The following is a 20,546-nucleotide window of genomic DNA, read 5'->3' on the forward strand; positions in this document are numbered from 1 at the left end:
TAAGCAGTCCTAGGTGTGTGCATGGAACATGCTGTGCTTACAGCAGTGTTGAGCTCATTCCTCTTTTCTCCCATGTGGTTACTCATTTTATTCCAACTCTCATTTTTCACTTACAAATATAAAAAAAATAAATTACCAATTGCAATTCCTTCCTAAAGAAAACAAAGCATTTACTTTTAACACATAAAACACAATAAATCGTAACCACTATTACAGAACCTCCTGGCCTGTACCATATGCAAATGAGACGTGCTCTGCTGCATGTTGGGAAATTACCTATGAGATAATGACATGATGCAGAACAATACAGTCATAGATCAGAGCACTGAATCCATACATCCAAAGCCAGGTTATTCATCAGTTTCTTAACTAATCATTTTACTTCTTTAGACTCTCTTTACTTTTTTATAAAACCACCTTAAAATCAGACATTCATTTCTGCCAGGTAATAGTATCATCTAGTAGTAATAGTAAGATTTTGGTGAATTAACAGATTTAAGACAGGAAGTGCTAACACTACTGTCTTCAACTGTATATGAAGTCTGGAAAGACATTATTGTATTGTGCTATAAAAATGACCAGAAAGGAAACTTTTATAAAACTGAACTGCAACCAGGGCACTGCAGGGTATTACCCACAGGGGAAAGAAATGTATTTTAAGAGCAAGAGCCCTAATGACCTCAATGAAACAAATTATGCTCTCTGGATGAGACACAGATTCTTCATCTCAAGCATTTGTGTGCATGTCACTCTCACATTTTGTCTTTGCCATGCGCTGGTATTCACTTAATGTTTAATATGACCATATCTATAGGGTTTTGAAAAGGAGTCTTCTTAGTTACAGACATTCAGATAAATTCCTGTCCATGGTGAAAAAATATAAAATAAATATACTGTCCTTTAAAGGTACTTGGAAATAACAAGGGATGGAGAGGTGGTATTCCAAAATACTATGGTATTATGAAATATGTTAAACTGCTTTCACAATCTTTGATGTTTATGAATAATCAAATGTTTACAGGCAACAAAAGTGGGTCTCTTTTTGGAGCGTTCAAGAGTAAGCAGAAGAGTCCTTTCCTGTGATTCATTTTTCTAGGTTTACTTTTGTCATTTAGTTATGTGATTAATGAGTAATGTTCACAGTATCTCAGTGTAATAGGACTGCCTTTTCCAACCAGACAGATGGCTTTCACATAACCAAACGTGCAGCATCTGCAGACTCAGACACAGAAGAGTGTGCTGCTCTAGGAAATGAACAGTAGTGAGATCCTTCAGCTCTGGACTAGAAAACCTCACCTGGATACACTACATACTAAAATAATGTTCTCTTCTTTTCTAAAGCTCCAGGAGCAAAATGGTTACATTTCAATGCTCAGTTTAAGCATATTCATTATATTAATAATGAATATTAGAAGGGTCATTAAATATCAGTGTAATTAAAATTTGAGGAAGCCAAAATGCATTTTTAATTTTTTTATCATAGAATATTCAATGCTGTAATGCTGTAGGTGTCATCCCCAAATTACTTCTTTACTATCAATCACACAAAGGACTACTAGCCTAGATTCACAATACTGTATGTGTAAATATTGAACTCTACAATTAGTGCACCTTAAATGTACAGGTTTCCATTACAAGCACATCCCTCACTTTTGAGTACAAAAATGTGAGACAAAAAATGTGAGTACTGAAAGAACATGGAGGCTTGTGTTTTAGATGTTTCCAGAAACATGTGTGTGTTACTGGTGTCTGGTAACTGTCCCTCTGATGTGAGAACAATAAGACGTCTCTCATTATTAACTCTGATTTGGTAATGACCCTTCGCTCCCATTTTTCCCCATGTAAACAGTCTGAATTGCAAAACAGAGGCACAGGAGACCTTTTTATAGGAAAGCTGTGTAGAAATTGATTGCTGAGGATGTTGCTCTTCATTAAGTTTTATTAACCTTAGTAAGCTGTTGACTTCTTCTAAATGCCTCCAAGTAACAACCTATCATGTGCATTTCTTCTCTACTCATCACGAACTCTAAGAACAATTCGACTCGATGAATGTTGTGTGACCACAGTTCTTGCAAGCAGAACACGCGGCCGAGCCATTTCCTAATGAAACCTCCCGCAGCACGAGACGCACGGAGCTGGGAGTGGGGGTTTCGGGTAGTGCTGCCCACTGGCTCTCGGTGGTGTACAAGCCCCCTGGGGCATCCAGACAACTTACATAATCATCGTAGGGCTCATGCGTCGCTGGCGGCAATGGAGGCCTGTACCCTGGAGCTCCAGACGCCCCACGAGCCCTGGGGGCGGGCACGCCTCTGGCCGACGCAGGCACTGGCAATGACGCCCGGGTGCCAGGGGCTCCCCTGGGTGCTGTAGCCCCCCTTCCTGGAGGGGGCGGAGGGACGGCTCCACCACGACCCCTGGAAGCAGAGATGGTTGGGAAATGTGAGTCCTGGTAAAACGGCAGGCAGCTGGAAAGACCATTGAAAGCCATCGCGTCCTGTGTCTCTGCCCAGTGAGCTTTAACGTCTTTATTTACAATGTGATGTTTTAACACTGTGACAGAGATAAAGGGTCTAAACTGACCAGATCTGTCAAGACGTGTGCACATGTGAATTCACAAAACAAACTCCAGCCAGGATTCCAAAACTATGGTTAAATGACAAGATCATACAGGATATTTCACTTTCCTTCTCCACACTTAATGCCATCTTTTGCAAGACCTGTACTTTTTAGCATTGACTGCAGAAGCAATCGGCTCAGTCACCTGTCTGCCAAAGTGCAGCAGAGACTGAGAAATAGACACCCTGTCAGGTAAAAACCCATAAAAACATAAACATCTTATCTATGCAGCCTATCCTGACAAGCTGTGGGTACAAGGCAGGGGTACACCAGTCCATCACAGAGCAGACGAGCACAAACACACACTCACACCAGGCCCAGTTTTCCCAGAAGTCAATTAACCCACCAGTATGTCTTTGGACTGTGGGAGGAAGCCAGAACACTCAGAGGAAACCCATGTGAGCATTAGGAGAACATACTCCACACAGACAGCACCCCAGGTCTGGAATTGAACCCAGGGCTCCAGCACTGTGAGGTAGCAATGCTCACCACTGCACCCCTGTGCTGCCCTTCCTTGAAACAGTGTTAATTGTTATTTCTTTTAAATATCTCAACAGTAGATATTAGTATTGGTACCCCTGTTTGAACAATTCACCTCAAGTCAATGGATGTTCAAACAACATAAAAAGTATGTAACTGTTAATCAATAATATTTATAAATTAGTGAATAGGATTATTTAAACCGAAGGGTGACAATACATTTCTCTGCAACTGAAAAGGACAGCCTTTAGAAAAATGCCTTCACCTTCTCCAACCGTGTCATGGTTATTAAATGTCCTGCTGAATGCATCACAAAAACAGAAAGCACAATCATGGTATTCGCATATTCCATTAAACACAGCAATCCTATTAGCGTTAAAAAAACACTTACACGCTGTATAGATCAGAGAACACAAACCATTCTTGAGAAAAGACTGGATGGTTTTCATGGAGACACTAATCCATAGATGAATAACATACATATTTAAACAGCTGTCTGTGCGTGTTCACAAAACCGTACTGGGAAGGGAGGTGGTTATTACGCAGCATGCTGTGGCTTCTGTTATATATTACCGAAGTGTACGGTAGGAATCCAAGGCTGTACATGAATCTTGTGGAACTATTCCAAAATAGCCTTCTATATATAAAGAATACCATGTATGAAGAATCTATTCTATTCTTTAGCAAGCAGTACAAAAAAAACAGGCTCTTCCAGGAAATAAAACCTACAGTACATAGAGACAAAAGAAGAGATACTATTCGTGTAATGTGCTCTTTGTGTAAGAGTGTTTTACCTCTATGACTTAATAGGACACCACATTTTGGATTTCACATTTCTAGCGGATTTTAATGTCTGTATGCTTTACAAATGAAAGCTGGGCCAAAAAGAGCTAAAAATATACTCATCTCTAGGGCTCAAAAGCAGCGAAGAATGCATTTCACACAAAAACATTTAGTCCTAGAGTGTTCTGTGTTAAATGTTCCAGCTGGTACAGGCTGCTCAAGAATCTCGGCATTGAAAGGGTTATATCTGTAGGGAGGCTCTGTGGTGGAAGGGATAAATACTCACAGACTCTGTGTGAGCTGTTGGGTCACAAGAGTTCTATTCTCGAACAGATCCACATACACTAGCAGAAGTATGACAGTAGAACTTACAGTTCTTAAAAAAGAACTTTAAAAAATATACACATTTGTTAAGAAGAGTACTGTCAAGTAAACTACAAACAGATACCAAAAGAATATTTGTCATTTTAAATAATGAAATATCATTTTCTAGAAGTGAGTGCAGTAGATATTTAAATTAACATGCATTTTTTACAGTACCACCTGAAGCGGTGCAAGCTGTTACTGAATCCAACAATTCTTTGGGGATTGTGATTAGAAACATTCAAATTTCTGTGTGCATAAAAAATAGAGATCACAAGCCCAGGACACCAAAATCCTTCACCTGATAAGAAGCTTATGCTAAAAGCTTAGTTTTTCCCCTTTGTAGCTCGATATTTTGTTCTGTATAAAATACTGCCATGAGGCACACTGTAAGGCACAAAACTATAGTGTCTTCTACAGTATACACAGAGATCACTTTCACCTACATGACATGTTGCATACATACAGTATTTCACCTACATCACCACTCTTATGTTGCATACATACAGTATTAGCATCAAAGGAAACATGTAATTCTAGTAATACATGTACGTTTTAGAACAAATATTTAGGATATTGATTCAATGCTTTTAGAGTAGTTTTGATTAATAGCTCCTTCATGACTGGGTGAGATACATTCGAGTGACTTTGTTGCATAAGCACTAAATCACTTCATTAGAGGAAAACTGCATTTGGGCACAAGTGATGAGATGATTTAACCCTTTGAATATCGAACCTGATGAAACCCAAGAACGATGACTTCTCCGTTGCTGTCAGGTGTTGGACTAAGCAGATTCACCACCAATCAAGTCTTTCTTAGTGACCACCCCGAAGGATGTCTGCAGGTGAACCTCAGATGTGCAGAACAATATGTGAACTGGAGAGGTTTAGTATTTATGCAAATCAATTGAACGACATGCAGCATGTAGGGCTCAAAGACCAGTGAACATTTTGGACCAGGCTCTCTGAGAGGAGATTACCACAAGACTGCAACCTGGCTCAAAGCCTGCATCATAAATGTACAGTTTGTATTGTTTCCCATGATATTCACATGTCCTAAGAGTCCATGACTTTTAAAGTAGAGTACCTGCTGATTATTCCTGTTGATCACAAATGTTAACCACAATCAACACGGGTGAATTTGACTTTGTCAGGACAATATTTAGTAAACTGTCAGTGCTCCTCCTACAAAAAATAGCTCCTGCTATTTTGCATATAATAACTTTGAGAATTAGTTGCAATTCTAAGTTTCATTTGAAGCTCAGTGCATTTAACGACTCATGGGCCTTGTACTATTTACACTGTACATACAAACAGTGATAGTTGAGGAACTAGGAGACAAGTGGTTGTGGATTATGGTCAGTGGAAGTTTTTGAAATGTTTTGTTCTTAAACGTTGTATTGCATAGAGTACTGTAACTCTCCTTGTAAGAAAAGGAAAATAATTACAGTACATTTCGGAGGGTGAGGGTTTAGAATATAAAGACAGTAAAGCCTTGGTTGAAAAGCTCACTCCCAGAGTGCTGAACCACTGTACCCATGTCGGCAAGCTGCTAAGTTTTGTTTTTAAAGAGATGGTCTGTGTTTTTGGAATTAGGATGCTCAGTATACTTAGCATATAGAGGTTACTTAGACCGTTTAATTGTGATCAGTTTTTTTTTTTACATGGAAAAGCAAGCAGAGTGGTCAAAAATAAAACTGGAAAAAAACAGAAGCCCTACCTATTGAGAATTCCTGGATCTTCAAAAAAAATGAATGAGGATTTTGGTTAACAGCCTGAACGAACAATGTTGGACCATCCCTTGTAGGGGCAGTGCAGTACCTGGTTGCTGTTGCTGCAGGGGGCAGGCGAATACCTCGGCCCCGAACACTCCTCCCTCGGCTAGAATCGTCCGATCCATTCAGGTAAGAAAGCTCCCTTAACTGCTCCTGGCGGATCTCATCATTGTAGTCCTTTTTGAAAAGAAACAAGGGGATCATTAACATGAAAGTGGCAGGGCAACACAATAACAGGTGTCATAGAGTCTCCTCTGTTGTGTTACCGAGTCGGCTATTGGCAAAGATGTTCTCGATCCCCCCATGACCTTCTGCTGTTCAAAATAAGTATTACAGCCCCACAAGACCCACCTGAATATTCAAACAAAATTTGAAATTCCAAAAGTCTAAAATCCTCTAATATGATCTCACATCTGAACTACAGTGCAGAACGTAGAACAGAATCCTAGGGCAAAGGGATTATTAGATAAAGTCCGTAAATGGTTACATTTAAAAGAAAATTGCAAGAGAATTATACAACCCTTGAATGTTGAATAAAAGGGCTATTTTCCTTTTGATGTTGTAAAGTTACCATCTCTGAACAAAACTTTCAGCATAATTAGTATTTCATCAAGTTTTGGACAGAATTTCAGTCCGTCTCCACAGTTTTCCTGGTGCGATTCCATTCAGCTGCATTGTAGAAGCTGATATTCTGCCTTCCCTTGAGAAACAGCAGGATAAAGCCCTTGGCTGATTTAGCTATTAGCAACCATATAATCTAGACTGAGTGGAATGGCCTCCCCTTGTTTCTAACCTATCCAACTGCCTACCTGGTGAATGTTAAGAGGTACATGAGCTACAGTACTTCTGTAAGTGACCACAATGTGATTGGCACATACTGTACTGTGTTATAGAGGTGCTTTGCACACACTTCATGTCTTGCTTATTATGCCCTTGCAATGCACTACAAGTTTCTTAAATAGATTGTAACAAATTAAATCTATTTTTTATAGTAAAAGATGTGTCCAAGAAGTACAAGATGTGTCCGCGTCTCTTTCTGATAACGGATGACTTGATAGCAGCTGGTCAGGCAGGCCAGACATGTTCATTGTGAGCACGGCACCATTGTGCGCAAATGCTGGCAGGTTTAAAGACGCTCTGTTCATCAGCTGTGTGTGATGCAGCAACCACACAAAGGCCCTGTCTGGCTGAGTGTGACCCTGCTGTGCCTGATGCTGTTGCCTCAGCTTATTGTACTTGCCTGCTTCAGTAATATTTTTTGAGTCTTACAGAAGGCGAGTTCAAAACAGGAGTGACAGTGATTAGGTCACAGACCTTTAAAGTTCTATAATCTCATCTGAAAGGAACATCACTTCAGTTGCATTGACAAAGACATAAACCTGTTCCAGAGACATTGAATCCTGCCCATTTGTGTATGCCTTCTTTTACATTGCAATTTATAGTTCTTTAACTTCATGCAAGCAAAGGAGTCATTTGTGTCAGTTCCTGTATATTGTAGTAATTATCCAATATCAGCACTGAAACTTAAAATTGAGATAGTATAGATGATAATTTGAGAAATTGTCAATTTCAGCCTTTTATGTTTTCAAGCTGTGCATGGAAATGTCTTTAAAAACCTGTTTAAGAATTCCAAATCCTGATTTTCAAACTTGATATTTTTCAACAATGCATTTTTTTCCCTTGTGGTTCTTTTGTACAATTTCACATCCTTTACTGCTTTGCTCTTGAAGGACAGAAATATACAGATTATGATGGTTTGAGTAGTATCACTCCCAAAAGGGAAGAATTCTTCTACTCTGAAGAAGAATTAATGATTTGAGCAGACCCAATTCCTGCACTCTGTACACAACAATGAACATAAAAACAACTCCCAGTTTAAATCCCATCAAAGGTTACAGTTCTGCCACAGGTGGACCTGTTAGTGGTTGGCAATAATAACATTCATTAATTTTAGGATCAGAAATAAATTATGTCTAAGGTGATCTCATCAGTACTATCTTGTCTTAAGAAAGGCGTCTGTACAAATCTGTGTTAAGCCAGAGAATGTATTACCACACCCGAAGAAAGGGCCAGAGAGCTTGTATCACAGCATGGGTAGGATGTTGCCACCACAATTAAAAGCAATACTAGGAGGATTCATTCTTCCCCCCAAGGCCCCATCGCAGAATATATAAATCACAATTTTGGTTTACAAAATATTTACAGAGGCACATTTTTAATACAAAGGTAGTTTTGAATATCTTAAGAATTCCGAAACAAGGCTGTCAGAAGTACATTTTTAATAGATGTTCTCCCTTGAACTTTGGAAGTATTATTCCATCTACACAAAAAACGAAGAGCTTCTTGTATCTTAATGCTGGACGTGCGTGTATACGCCACTTTGTAAGAAAAACTTGCCTCAAAAGTTCCGTCTCACTTCATTATTTTATATCAACAAAACCTTTACAGAAAACTTTTTATCAATTGAAAAGTGTTCAACTAGGGCTTCACAAAACCGTTTTTAGAAATTGTAGAAAAACTTTCATATGGTCACACGTGTGCTATCCTCAGGGTGGTTGTACATGTCCGCGGTGTAAATCAATATCTACCTTTGATTTCTTCGTAACTTTTAATCGTTTTTACCAACAAAACCACAAAACCATGTTATCAATTGAAAAAGGACAACCGAAACTTAAAAAAAAAGTTTTTTTAAATAGAAACCAAGACAATTGATCACAAAGTCACTTTTTATCTGATGACGCAGTTCCGAACTTCCAATATGCATTGATAAGGTAATCAATAAGCCACAAAACAAGACCACAAAAGCAAAAACCAGCAAAAAAAAATATCCCTTGTTTTTACCTTATTCTGAAGCTTGATATATATTCACAGAACCCTAGACTAGCTTTTCTCCAGACCTGGAGGCTATTGAACGTTATTGACTTTGTAGTAAATGTTTGAAGCAGGACCACCAGAAATAAGGTGATCTGATTGGTAAAAAGTGCTGTCATTCATTGTATTTTCAGCCATTCAGAGGCCTTAGGTGGTAAGACTTCCTCTAGAAGCCTCAGGCTGTATTCCGCCTGCCTTTTAGCTGTCAATCATTGACTCAGAAGGGGTAATCAATCGTTTTTTTATCAGTACTCCACACCAGAAGGCAACTCTGAGGTTTTTTTTTCATTGCATAACAGCAGATAAAGGCTCTCTAGCAGTGTCTTAAGGTTTTTATAGCAATTACAATGGTTTTTATTATTATTTTCAATATCTTTATGATCTTTTACTATATGCGTGAAATTTAATTCCAGGTCCAGTCTTCACAAAACATGATGTAGATTTTTTTCTAATAGATCAATTTGTTCCAGATTTTTATCCAAGCTAGTAGTCACCTAGAACAAGGTTTTTAAATCATTCCCAGGACATTCCCAGGCCTAGAATTGAAAATTCTGACCTCTGACCTTTTTTCATATGTTTGTCTGGTGAGTGGACACATTAAGAAATATAAGAAATTTGACTGTTCACACTCAAAGCCAAGAGGGTTAGCTTCAATTTAAGACCTGAACCAGGCTCCTGATATGTTCTGCTGCAGAGATATAACAATGTTTAAGGGGTGGAAATTCCAGGCGGACGTTGGCTAAATGGGTCTCTGCCACTATCGGGGAGGCTCAGTGGCACAGTGGCATTGCTGCCTCACAGCACTGGGGCTCTGGGTTCAATTCCAAGCATGCTATCTGGCTGGAGTTTGTACAGTATCTTCTCCCCATGCCAGTGTGGGGTTTTCTTGTACGGTCCAAAACAGATGGGTTAATTGGCTTCTGTGAGTGTGCATGTCTGTGTTTGCGTCTCAGTCCTGTGATGGATTGGTGTCTTTAATACAAAGTGTTTAAGTCCTTAATAAAAACGTCTGTTTTGTGGGACAAGCCAGAGCAACCCCTCTTGGGTGTGCTACCATACAAACTCCTGACTGCAGTCAGCTTGAGGCATAGATTCGATGCCTGACATCAACCTGGCCACCCTCAGATAGACACTTTGTAAAACTTTATTAGTACAATCGGCAATAAAATAATACACAATGATGTTTTTTTAACTCAGAAATGGCAGCAGTCCAGTTAAGTTATTGAGAATTCCAGGGCACTTGGCAGAACCAATTTTAGCTTAATTCAAAAGGCAGTCAGGTGCAACAAACACAATTTAGTAATTCAGACACTCCAGTGCTAATGTATAATGAGCTGAGAGTCTATGATATACTTAGTTTACATTAAATACCTACTGAGGCTAAGTAAGCACATAAAAGTTAGCCAATGTAAAAAATGTTTAATTAATACTTATTGCTTGGTAGGTTTTGGAGTACATTTTAAATATGGTTTTGTTTTTGGATTTTATTCTATACAGGAAGAGTTTTTCCATTAAATGCCAATTAAAGGGCAGAGACAGTCTAGAGTCTCAAAAATGATCATTCTTAAAATAGTGTACAGGCAGCACAGTTTTAAATGAAGACTTAGTTCTGAGTAAATATGATAATATAATATTCTAGTTTATCTCCAATATCTATACTCTCGCAATAGGAGAGACATTGGCAAGGTTTTTAACAGTAAAGCATGGAGAATTTGTAGTTTTTCAGCATTTCTACAGTGTAATTATTATAAAATCCCTGACGGGGAGATTAAAAAGAGAGAAACTGCAATATCCACAGGTAGCTTCCAGTGATTAAAAGCACTGAAGAGCTGAGGCCTCACAGACCCAGAGCAAAAATGGAATACAAAAACAGCTGAAAACTAAGGGATACCAGTAATACATTTTCCTGAATGGAACAGTTTCTTAAATATGTTTTGTCTTAAACTGAATTGGCTGTTAGCAGCACTGTTGCTCAGTTGAAAGGGTAATTGGTCCTGGTGTGAGCGTGTCTCAGCCCTGCAGCCCTGTGAAGGACTGGTGTCCTGTCCAGGGTGTATCCTGCCTTGCTCCTATTGCTTGCCAGAATAGGCTCCATCTCTGTCGTGACCCTGAATTGGATGAAGTAGTTAGATGATGGATGGATGAAATGGTTGTTTCCATTCTTTCACAATGTTTGACAGCACTAGATCGAGGTTACGCTACTGAGCATAACAGTTTTAATATCATTTTTGATAGCAATGAGGTCTGTTTCTGAGTTTAGAAATCTGTGTCAGCTTTGATCCCTCACTTACTCTTTCATGCATATTGTTAGTCAGTGACAATGTGAATAGAACTGTTAAAATTTACCTCACTTTTTAAAATTTTAAAATAATAAAATGAACTATTATCCAGCAGAAACCTCAAGTATTTAACTAACATAGCATTCTGAAAAAAAAAATATTTTGAAAATAATGAACTTTGCTATGTTACCTTTTATGCTTTTTTGAGATTAACGGGGTCCCTTACAGAAACATTCAAAGTTGTGATGCAGTGTTTGTGAGCTGAAAGCTGCAGCCCTTTCTTTCTCAACCTTAGGAATCCACCACACTGCATACAGGTTCAGGTGACACCACTGAAATTAATGGATTCATTCTGGGGAACCTAAAACAGAATACTCCAAACAAGAAAAGAAACAGAATTGTGCCACTATATACAGTGCATTCCATATAAAACTCTTGATTCCAGATTAACTTGGTTCTAAAAGATGGAAAAAGTGGCATTCAGAGACCAGAAATCCTTGCTCTCTACTGCAGATGTACTGTACTCTACTGTTTTGCGGTCTTTCTTTAGCATGGCAGTATTTTGGAAACACAAGGAGCTTAAAAGGTCAAGCCAAATCTCTTGAAGATTTTCGTAGCCAGTAAGGCTGTGTACACCACAGTAGGAGCCCAGAAAGTCTTGAGTTCACTCTAGGAAACAACAGTCTGCTGTTTTGAAAATCTGTTTTGAACTTGGATGCAAAAGTGAGGAAAGTTAAAGAACAGAGATAGTAACAACCATGAGTGTTACCCTGTTGTCTGCTTTCACACTGCTTCCTGTGTGGCCACAGCTTCTGTTAATACTTCAGTTTAATTATTGTTTACTTGAAATGTATTAAAATAGTTGTTATGCTTACCTTATTTTATTTCTCTTAAATAAACATTAAAACACCAAACCAAAGGAATATTCAGTATACTGTAGTAAAATGCAGAATAGTATACAGAGCTTTATAGGACAGAATTTACAGATCCCAGCAAAAAATCCACCACACATGAAGAAGAGCAGTGGAATTCCAAAATTTGTTTCTCTGAATATGAATTTTATAACTTAATTTTGCTTCATGAGAAATGTTTACCCTTTCCTTTTAAAACTCCTTTGAAGCTGCAGCTGCGAATGAGATTCTCACTTGCTCTGTCAGCGCATTGTTACCAGATTATTTCTTGTAAGATTCTGTGATGCCAAGCTACACCTCATTTGAGGATAAACTGCCAATAGTCTCAGGAAGGAGCATATGGTAACAAAATAATGAATGTTCAAAGAGACCCTTGCTGAAAGCAAGTGGGAAGAAGTAGCTGGGAAACTTGTAGTCTGTTTAGAAGTGCATACGGTTTCTATGCCCTATGACACTCCTTCGCAATGTCCTGAAATGCCAGTTTGTTGTTTTTCTCCAAGCTCTACTTGCAGTACGTTATCCAACCCCTTGTTGGATTGGATTGGCATCACTACAGTCATCAGTCACTATCTGATGGCAAGTATGGCACCTGGAGGATTTGGGATCTTCATGACCAGGGGTGGAGTGTGGCATTTTGTGTGTGATTTAGGATGAATTGAAAAGTTCAATCACAGTCCCTCTCCCAAAACATGCTGTGTCTGAATTGTTTAGGAAATGTGAAGAGGCTGTATCAGGAGATGAACCAATAGGGTTTTTGATGGGATTACTGATCTAAGTCTTGATGTCATTGCTCTCTGTGCTCAAGCCAATTAGGACCTAAATCTGAAGTGGAAAGAGATGATTAAATCCAATTGAAGAGAAAATTACAGCCTGCTGCCTTGATTAGCCTCCTTTTTGAAAACAACTTATTTTGGTGTTCAAAGGCTTGAACCTCCAGACCTGTTTTTTTAAAATAATGTACAGTATAAGCACTCTGCATTTATTCACCAAGATCTCAGTGTGTCTATGCAGACACACAATGCCCTTTTTCCTTAATTTATTTAAGGGTTAGGGCTTCCCTGGGAGATACAACTGTGAACCAAAATATGCCTTTTCCTCCCTACAGACTCCAAGTAGAGAACACCCAATCAGGCAGCTTGATGCCTCAAACACATACAGTCGTATCGCAAGTTATTTTGTCCTTCAGTTAGCTTTCAGCTTCAGTCTTTCCAAATCCCCTGTAAATTTTACTTGGCTCTATAAAATTCAAGACATCTCTTATTAAAAATATAAGAATTACATTTATTGCTGTAATGGTTACAAATCTTTTAGACAACAGATTTAGAAAGACTGTATGCCATTCCCGTTTCAAGGTAATAGGAATGTAAAATTAGTGGATACAATAATGCCCTTATTGATATATGTATTCTTCTATTACTTACTTATTAGTGCTTACTAGAAAAATAATTGTATGTATTGAGAAAGGAATAATTTCTAATATCATTGCTTTTAAGATTTGAAGTACAATTAAAAATCTTTTAAATTCCCCTTCATTTTGTCTAAGGAATATGTTTTTTTAGAATTTTAAAATGATAAATGCATTCTTTTATGAAGACCCTGTATTCATGAACACATTGTATTTTTCCTGAAGAGCTTTGAGTATATTTATCTATATTTTGGTATTATAGGAATATGAAGAATAAACAATGACAGTTGGAAAAAGTGCATCACCAATTCTATATATGGTATTTTGATATAAACTGTGTGTAGCCTGGCGGCACAGTGGCAGGGACTGGCCTTGCTGCGCATCCTGGGGCCATGGGTCCAGTTCTGGACTTGGGGTTCTGTCCCCGTGCAGATTGTACTGTTCTCCCCATGTTTATGTGGGGTTCCTCCCACAGCACTGGAAGGTTAATTGGCTTCCACTGTAGAAAACTGGCCCAAGTGTAAGAGTGGTGCCCGGTGATGGATACTGGGTGGACAGTATCCTGCTTCACGCCTGTTGCACTGCAGATGATTAATGGATACAGCAGTCAGAAAACGTATGGGTGTGTGTGTACAGTTTGACTTGTATATGGGTTTGTTTCGCTGAAAGGGAAGTCCTCTGCTCCATTAAGGAAGAAGTATTTTCTTCACTGCTGGATTATCAGTTTCTGAAAACTTAGAAACCTTTAGATTTGGGCAGTATGTTTGTTATTAAGTGTAGGTCAAGGGCCTCTATCAAGTGGGCCTTTTATTAGATATTTTGTATGTACAGTATATGAAAGATTAATGTGATTTAATCGTATAATGCTGAAGAACTTAAGATACATAATAATAATAATTATAATAATAATTGCTTACACTTATATAGCGCTTTTCTGGACACTCCACTCAAAGCGCTTTACAGGTAATGGGGATCCCCTCCACCACCACCAATGTGCAGCATCCACCTGGATGATACAGTATCCTTCAGATTATTGCCTTTTGACTTTTGTTTATCCCCAGTGTACCCTGCTCCTTTCTGAAATAAGTGTATTTAACGTTTAAAAAAAAGCAATTTAGCATTAACATTTTTTTCAGGTCTTGCTCTCGCAGATGAAAGTGTTTTGCTTACCGAGACTTTGCCTCAGGAACAGATGTGCATCGATACTACTGAAGTGCATACAACTGCTAACTGGGATAATTGTAAGTTTTGTTAATTATCTTATACTAAGTAATTGGCCACATATTAAAATGATTTCTTAGCATTTAAAAATTAGGCAATCTGCATTTATTAAAATGACAAATGTAGAAAAAATTCCAGCTTCCACTCTTGAGTTTTGTGAGCCTCCTATCCTATATACTGTATATGCAAAGAGCAAGTGATTAATGTGTTTTATTCCAGATTACAAGACACTACTCAGAGATTATGTCCAGACGTATAGGACTCCCCTTTGCCCATCTGCTTTATTAAACTGCACCCAGAGCTTAGTTTGCTGTACACCGGTACACAAACAGAATCCACACAAAGCCTAAAGATGAATTTGATTCACTTAATAATGGCATCATTTAGGAATTCTCGGAACCTTATTAGTATAAGGAATGAAGATGCAATCAAATATTGTTACACCCAGTAATATCTGGATAATACAGCAGTTCTTCTGCACAGAAATAAAGTAAAATGCTCAGCTTTCTCAAAACTGCACATATAAGAAGTTAAGAGGTAATGAAAGCAGAATAGCAAAAATACACAACATAAGTTTTTGAAGTATGTATTGTTAAGTGATGACAAACTGTATCCTGGAGCAAAGGTATTAATTGCATAAAAATACAGATTGCAGGGTAGCATGTACTATATTGTAGTTATCAGCCACATTTTGTACTACATATATTTTGCAGAATTTCCATATCTACTGGCATCAGCAAATTCAACAATAATAACTGCTGGTTTCTTTACTAATGGCTTTTCGACAGTTGGCATTAAAGAAGAAATTTCAGTAGCATCTGCTGGCAGTCTTACATATGGCCTGGATGACTGTTCTCCTGATGCCTAGTGGCATTGTGGCACAGCAGCATCTTGCATGCTTAGCTTTAATAGGTTTATGCAGCTGGTGACAATGTTCGTCTGCTCGTAAGAGGAGTCCGTTGAAATGAATCAAAAAACGGGTCACTCACTGCCTCTATTCCACTCCACACCGATACCTGCAAACACTCTCTGTGTTTATAATCCCATTCTTTTTATTCTGCAGTCAAGATCAAGAAGACATCCCTATAGTGCTGGAGGTCTTAGATACAAGAAGCAATACACACAGTACACAGTGTCCCTTGGCCCTAGTGCAAAACAGCATGTTAAAATGAAATGGAAAAGCTGTTTAAGCTTGATTCTTATCAGGAATATTTAATATGGGAGGTAAATTTCCATCACCAACATGAATCAGTATTTACAATATCAAGCACCCTAAAAAGTATTCGTGGTAGAACCTGAACTGTAAATTTCAGAACATTTTATGTCAGAACATAATTTTTCCCCTACATTTACCAGGTCTCAACTGTTGTGACAGTAATTTCACTTGTCTCCTTTCTCCATAGTGCTAAGCATCACCCTTTCCATCCACTACTGCTCGTTAAATTCAGTCACTGTTTCCAAAAACACTGCACTGAGACCAGCAGCCTCCTCTGTTTAGTGCTCTATTGTATGTTGTTTTCTGATTACCCACTCTTTGCCCTATACTGTATATAGATGTATTTGTATCTTGCTTTGCGATGAGACAGTAGATATTTGCTGTTTGATTGTGGTTGCAGTACGGATGCACTTTGCTGTAGCACAGACAGGAAGTAGGTGTTGAACGGATGTTTGATTGTTGGCCGTTGCGGAGTCTAAGTTCTTGTGATTTAGTTATGTAGCAAAGGTGACATTATTATATTGGGGAACCAATCTTTTTTCATGTACATTGAGATATTGTGATGGGGAACAGAAAAACAGTAATTGAGAGAAGCCAGCATTTTTTTTCTGGCACAGCTGAAAAACATAGGAACTGCCAAGAGGGATGCGGAAAAGAATATTTCATTCTTTGTTTAGTACATTAACAATAAATAAGTAGAAGTGGGCTTTAATATTATAAGAGGTAATAGGGGATTAATAATATTAAAATTTAAAGGCGCAGTAAACATGCTGAATTAATATATTCACCTTTTTATAGCTCCATACTGGATTTAGGAACATATACTATTTCATATACATACTGTATCACATCAATGATCTGATAATGTAGGAAGCTACACATGAAAGAGATCTGGATGTTGGTGTAGATTCTTTATCAAGACTGTAAGCAGCAATAAAAATGCAAACAGAGTATATAGCAAAAAAGTGTGGAATTTAAATTTGAAGCTATGCTTAAGCATTACATTGCATTAGTCAGACCTCACTTTGAATATGTAATTGTCCAGTTTTGGACACTATACCACAAAAAGGTGTTATAGCCTTAGAAAGAGTTCAAAGAAAGGCAACAATGTTTCCTGGTCTCAGTGTATTGACATATGCAGATGAGTTAAGGGAGCTAAATCTCATCTGTCTAGAGCAAAGACTGTGATTTGATTCAAGGACATACAATACAATCCTATGGGGTAAACTGTAGATGGGGTTAATTCAGGGGACTATAACATACTCAGTAGTGAAGCATAGACATGGCAAAAATAAGAAACTAAAAGGGAATTAATTTAGGATGGAAAGAAGGAACTTCTTCTTGACACTAACTTAAAGTTGTCAGGAATAGGCTTCCCAGTAAGGTGATGCAAGCCCAAAACTGGGCACTTGTAAGAAATGGTGAACATTTAGTTTCACTTATGGTCTTTTCAAGAATGGCCCCTCATTTGCCTCCCACGACATTGCATGATCTTTCCCTCTAGAATGTAATTTTCTTAAGCATTTTTGTAAGCATTTATTAAATTGTGTTTTCTAATAGTTTGTCAACCATAAAATAGTACAAGCAAAAGACCATGCACAGATTAAAAGAATATTATAACACATTTCTAGTCTCTAAACTCTAATCAGAATACAGTATCACCTTCCTTCTAATTCAAATGGAAGAAAGGCTGTAGCTTCACTTACTGGAACTAGGAATTTCTTAATCTCCTCCAGGGCATGACTCATCCGGGAATATGCTTCTCCAGGTGGAGCGAAAACCTCAATTAAAACGTGAAGATCGTTACTCAAGTGGGCATACTTCGCCTCTCCACTCTTTCTTAGCTCTTCCTCCTGTGAACAAAAATAGGTTGAAGCAAACTAATTAGCTGATTATTGCATTATTAGAAGTATCCAGACATACATAATAAATATGGAATTGCAGGGGAGGGGGGGGGGAGGGTTCCCCTAAATTACTAGAGTCTTCTGCAGATTTGGGGCTCTTACCCGCAAAACACGGAGTTAGAACAGTAAGTACAGTTAGTACAGTACGTCACTGATTAGTACATTTGGGAATGGGAAACCTGCCTTTCAATCCACATAACTATTTACTGTACATTTTGGAATGTCCTTCAAATTATTGTTCACAAATTGTGAAATGTAATGTAAGTAGCACTAAAACATCCCCTCTCACAAATGTGGTTTCTCTAATCTATTCTTCAAATACTGTTTTAAATGGCTTTTGCCACTAAAAAGGACTTCCTAAATCGACAACAGTCTTGTCACAGACAATGAGTTTTCGGCAAATTGCAGGCTAGTAGAAATAACTAAAAAACATCTTTGTGGGTAGCCTTGAATTCCCTGCTGCCTTGTGATTCTTCTGAGACACATTACATCCCACTTTCAGCAAACAGTCACCTTCATAAAGTCTACTGATTGCTGAAGGTCACTGCTAACTCTTCTACAGAGAGCCAGTAATTACAGCTGCCTGTATTAACTTCTTGTGTAGATTCTCTCACTTTCATTACACTGGTGTAGCTCTAGAATCAAGGCTTCAAGGGCTTTGATGTAGAAAACGACAACAGCTACTCTATCAGTAACACACACCTACATAGGCTCTTGATTATTAGGAAATGCTACTTGAATCTGGAAAGTGAGAGATGACAGTGACCCAGGATTGCTTTTTAAAAGCACCTGATTCACGTTAATGGTTTCAAGCACTTTGGTAATCACACTAATCTTAAAAAACATGCAGCAAACTGCCCTATCTCAGTTTTCCAGGCCAAGGACCTGAGAACTGAGTTTGCAGTGTTAAGTGCTGCAGCTTCTATGTCTTTCTCTCAAGCAATCATTTCAAGAAGAATGCCCTTTTCTTTCACTCTGTTCTATAATCAAGCTATTAAATTTGAATAACTGTCCTTCATAAATGAGCCCTGGAGCATTAACTCACTCTCAATCAAGGTCTGATATGGGTGTTCATCAAACGTTGATTAGGAGTCATCACAATCATGTCTAAGGAGAGGAGAGCAATGGGAGAGGAAGGGGTGGCAGCACTGGGAAGCCTGCCTAATGTTTAAACAAGGGAGCTGCTGTTTAAGACCAGGTGGGGGATTTATTTAAGTGATGTAAAGCAGAAAACATTTAAAATAAGCAGAGAAGCTACACAGATCAAGCAAAGAGGGCACTGAAATCTGTGCTGCACGCTACCTGTGCTAGAGGGAGACATGAAAGACAGTCCTCTGTCCAGTTAACAATAATCAGTAAGCAAATGCATTCTGAGTACAGGGCACCTTGTTGCAGGGAACCAGTGTCCTGAAGAACATGTACTGTTTCTCTCAGATTTCAATCTACTCATTTCCACAACACTTTCAAAGAGCACTACACGTCACATAAGACTTCTAATGTCCACTAGTAGTCAGAGGTTTTTCATTTTCATATATAGACTTTTCTGATTTTGAAAGAAAAAAAAAACTTCACAATGTCAAAACAGTTACTCAGACTTTTCACTTGAAATGAAATTTGATAAATATTGTCTTCTGCATTTAATCTTGCACAATTTGGCCTAATAAACCTTTAGCTGTGACCAGAATACTGACATAATCCCAAGATAAATAGTCTTTCACTTGCAGCCATCAAAAAAAGTAGTCCTTACCTACACTATGTGTTCTCCTGTTGCAGAGGAAATGTTAAATTTGATTGTTTTATTGCAACTTATGCAGCCTAATGTAATGCAATAACGATAGACCTCAATGACACAAAATTAACTGATAACCTTCTATGCAAATAAATCATTTTGGTTAATATTCATATATTAAGTATGTTTTTATACGTATAGGTATAGTACATTGACATAATTTTAATATATCGGTACTATATATGTTCTGTGTATTTTGAAAATACTGTATATACTGGGTATAAAAGACAGAGACAGACTACAGCAAAAGTGAGCAAGTCTTCTTAAGAGAATGTCAAATTTGTCAGGTGATGCAAAAACGGACAGATGTGAAAGGATAATTTGACAGCTCGCCAGCATGTCATCTCCTGAGAAGAATATGGCTTAACATTTGTTGTGCATCATGTTCGAAAGCTTTAAATTTTCTTTTTATGTCAATCCGTGAGCAAAATGCAGCATTGTTTCATAATCAGGGCAATCTTTCTGGTAGAATTTCAAAGTTTTCTGAAGTGGTTCAATCCAAATACAGCAGGAGGCTTTATTATATTTTATAAAATGACAGATCTTCTGATTTTTGTTTTATTGCTAATGTTTTCAGGAAAGTTGCAAACAAATGGCAGTACATGAAGAAACAAGGTAGATAAACACCACTTGCTCCTCATGAGCAAATGAAACAGGTGCCTTACATAAATATTTAGACCCTTGTATAGCTTTCACATTATTTAGCTTTAAATCAACCTAAATGTTATAATTTGTTATACAGTATATACAACCGGCTCTGCACATTCAAAGCAAAACAAATATGAACAAATGGAAGCTGTGATTACTTCAGCACATGGCTGAGGCAGAACCTAATTTGAGTTTGCACATGTAGCCAGCAGCTACAGTATATCACCCTGCAACCTATAACTGGCAGCCCACTGGACCTCAGCAGGTGTGAGCCTGGCCAGTACT

The 20,546-nt window shown here is 38.1% G+C and overlaps 1 protein-coding gene across 4 annotated transcripts in view; it reads right to left on the minus strand.

Annotated features, from left to right (window-relative positions):
* khdrbs2 (KH domain containing, RNA binding, signal transduction associated 2) overlaps positions 1-20,546 on the minus strand; it is a 123,588-nt gene that overhangs the window by 43,260 nt on the left and 59,782 nt on the right. For all 4 annotated transcript variants that reach the window (XR_001480350.2, XR_001480349.2, XM_015363141.2 and 1 more), the window contains exons 4-6: positions 17,627-17,773; positions 6,064-6,194; positions 2,216-2,414 (exon numbers count right to left, since the gene is read on the minus strand). Coding sequence is in view for 2 of the 4 variants with exons in the window: in XM_015363141.2 (XP_015218627.1) it covers positions 2,216-2,414; positions 6,064-6,194; positions 17,627-17,773 (477 nt within the window). In the remaining 2 variants the exon portion in view is untranslated. The remainder of the gene's footprint in view (positions 1-2,215; positions 2,415-6,063; positions 6,195-17,626; positions 17,774-20,546) is intronic.

This window comes from Lepisosteus oculatus, chromosome 17, assembly GCF_040954835.1.
Source record: "Lepisosteus oculatus isolate fLepOcu1 chromosome 17, fLepOcu1.hap2, whole genome shotgun sequence".
Taxonomy (NCBI): Eukaryota; Metazoa; Chordata; class Actinopteri; order Semionotiformes; family Lepisosteidae; genus Lepisosteus; species Lepisosteus oculatus.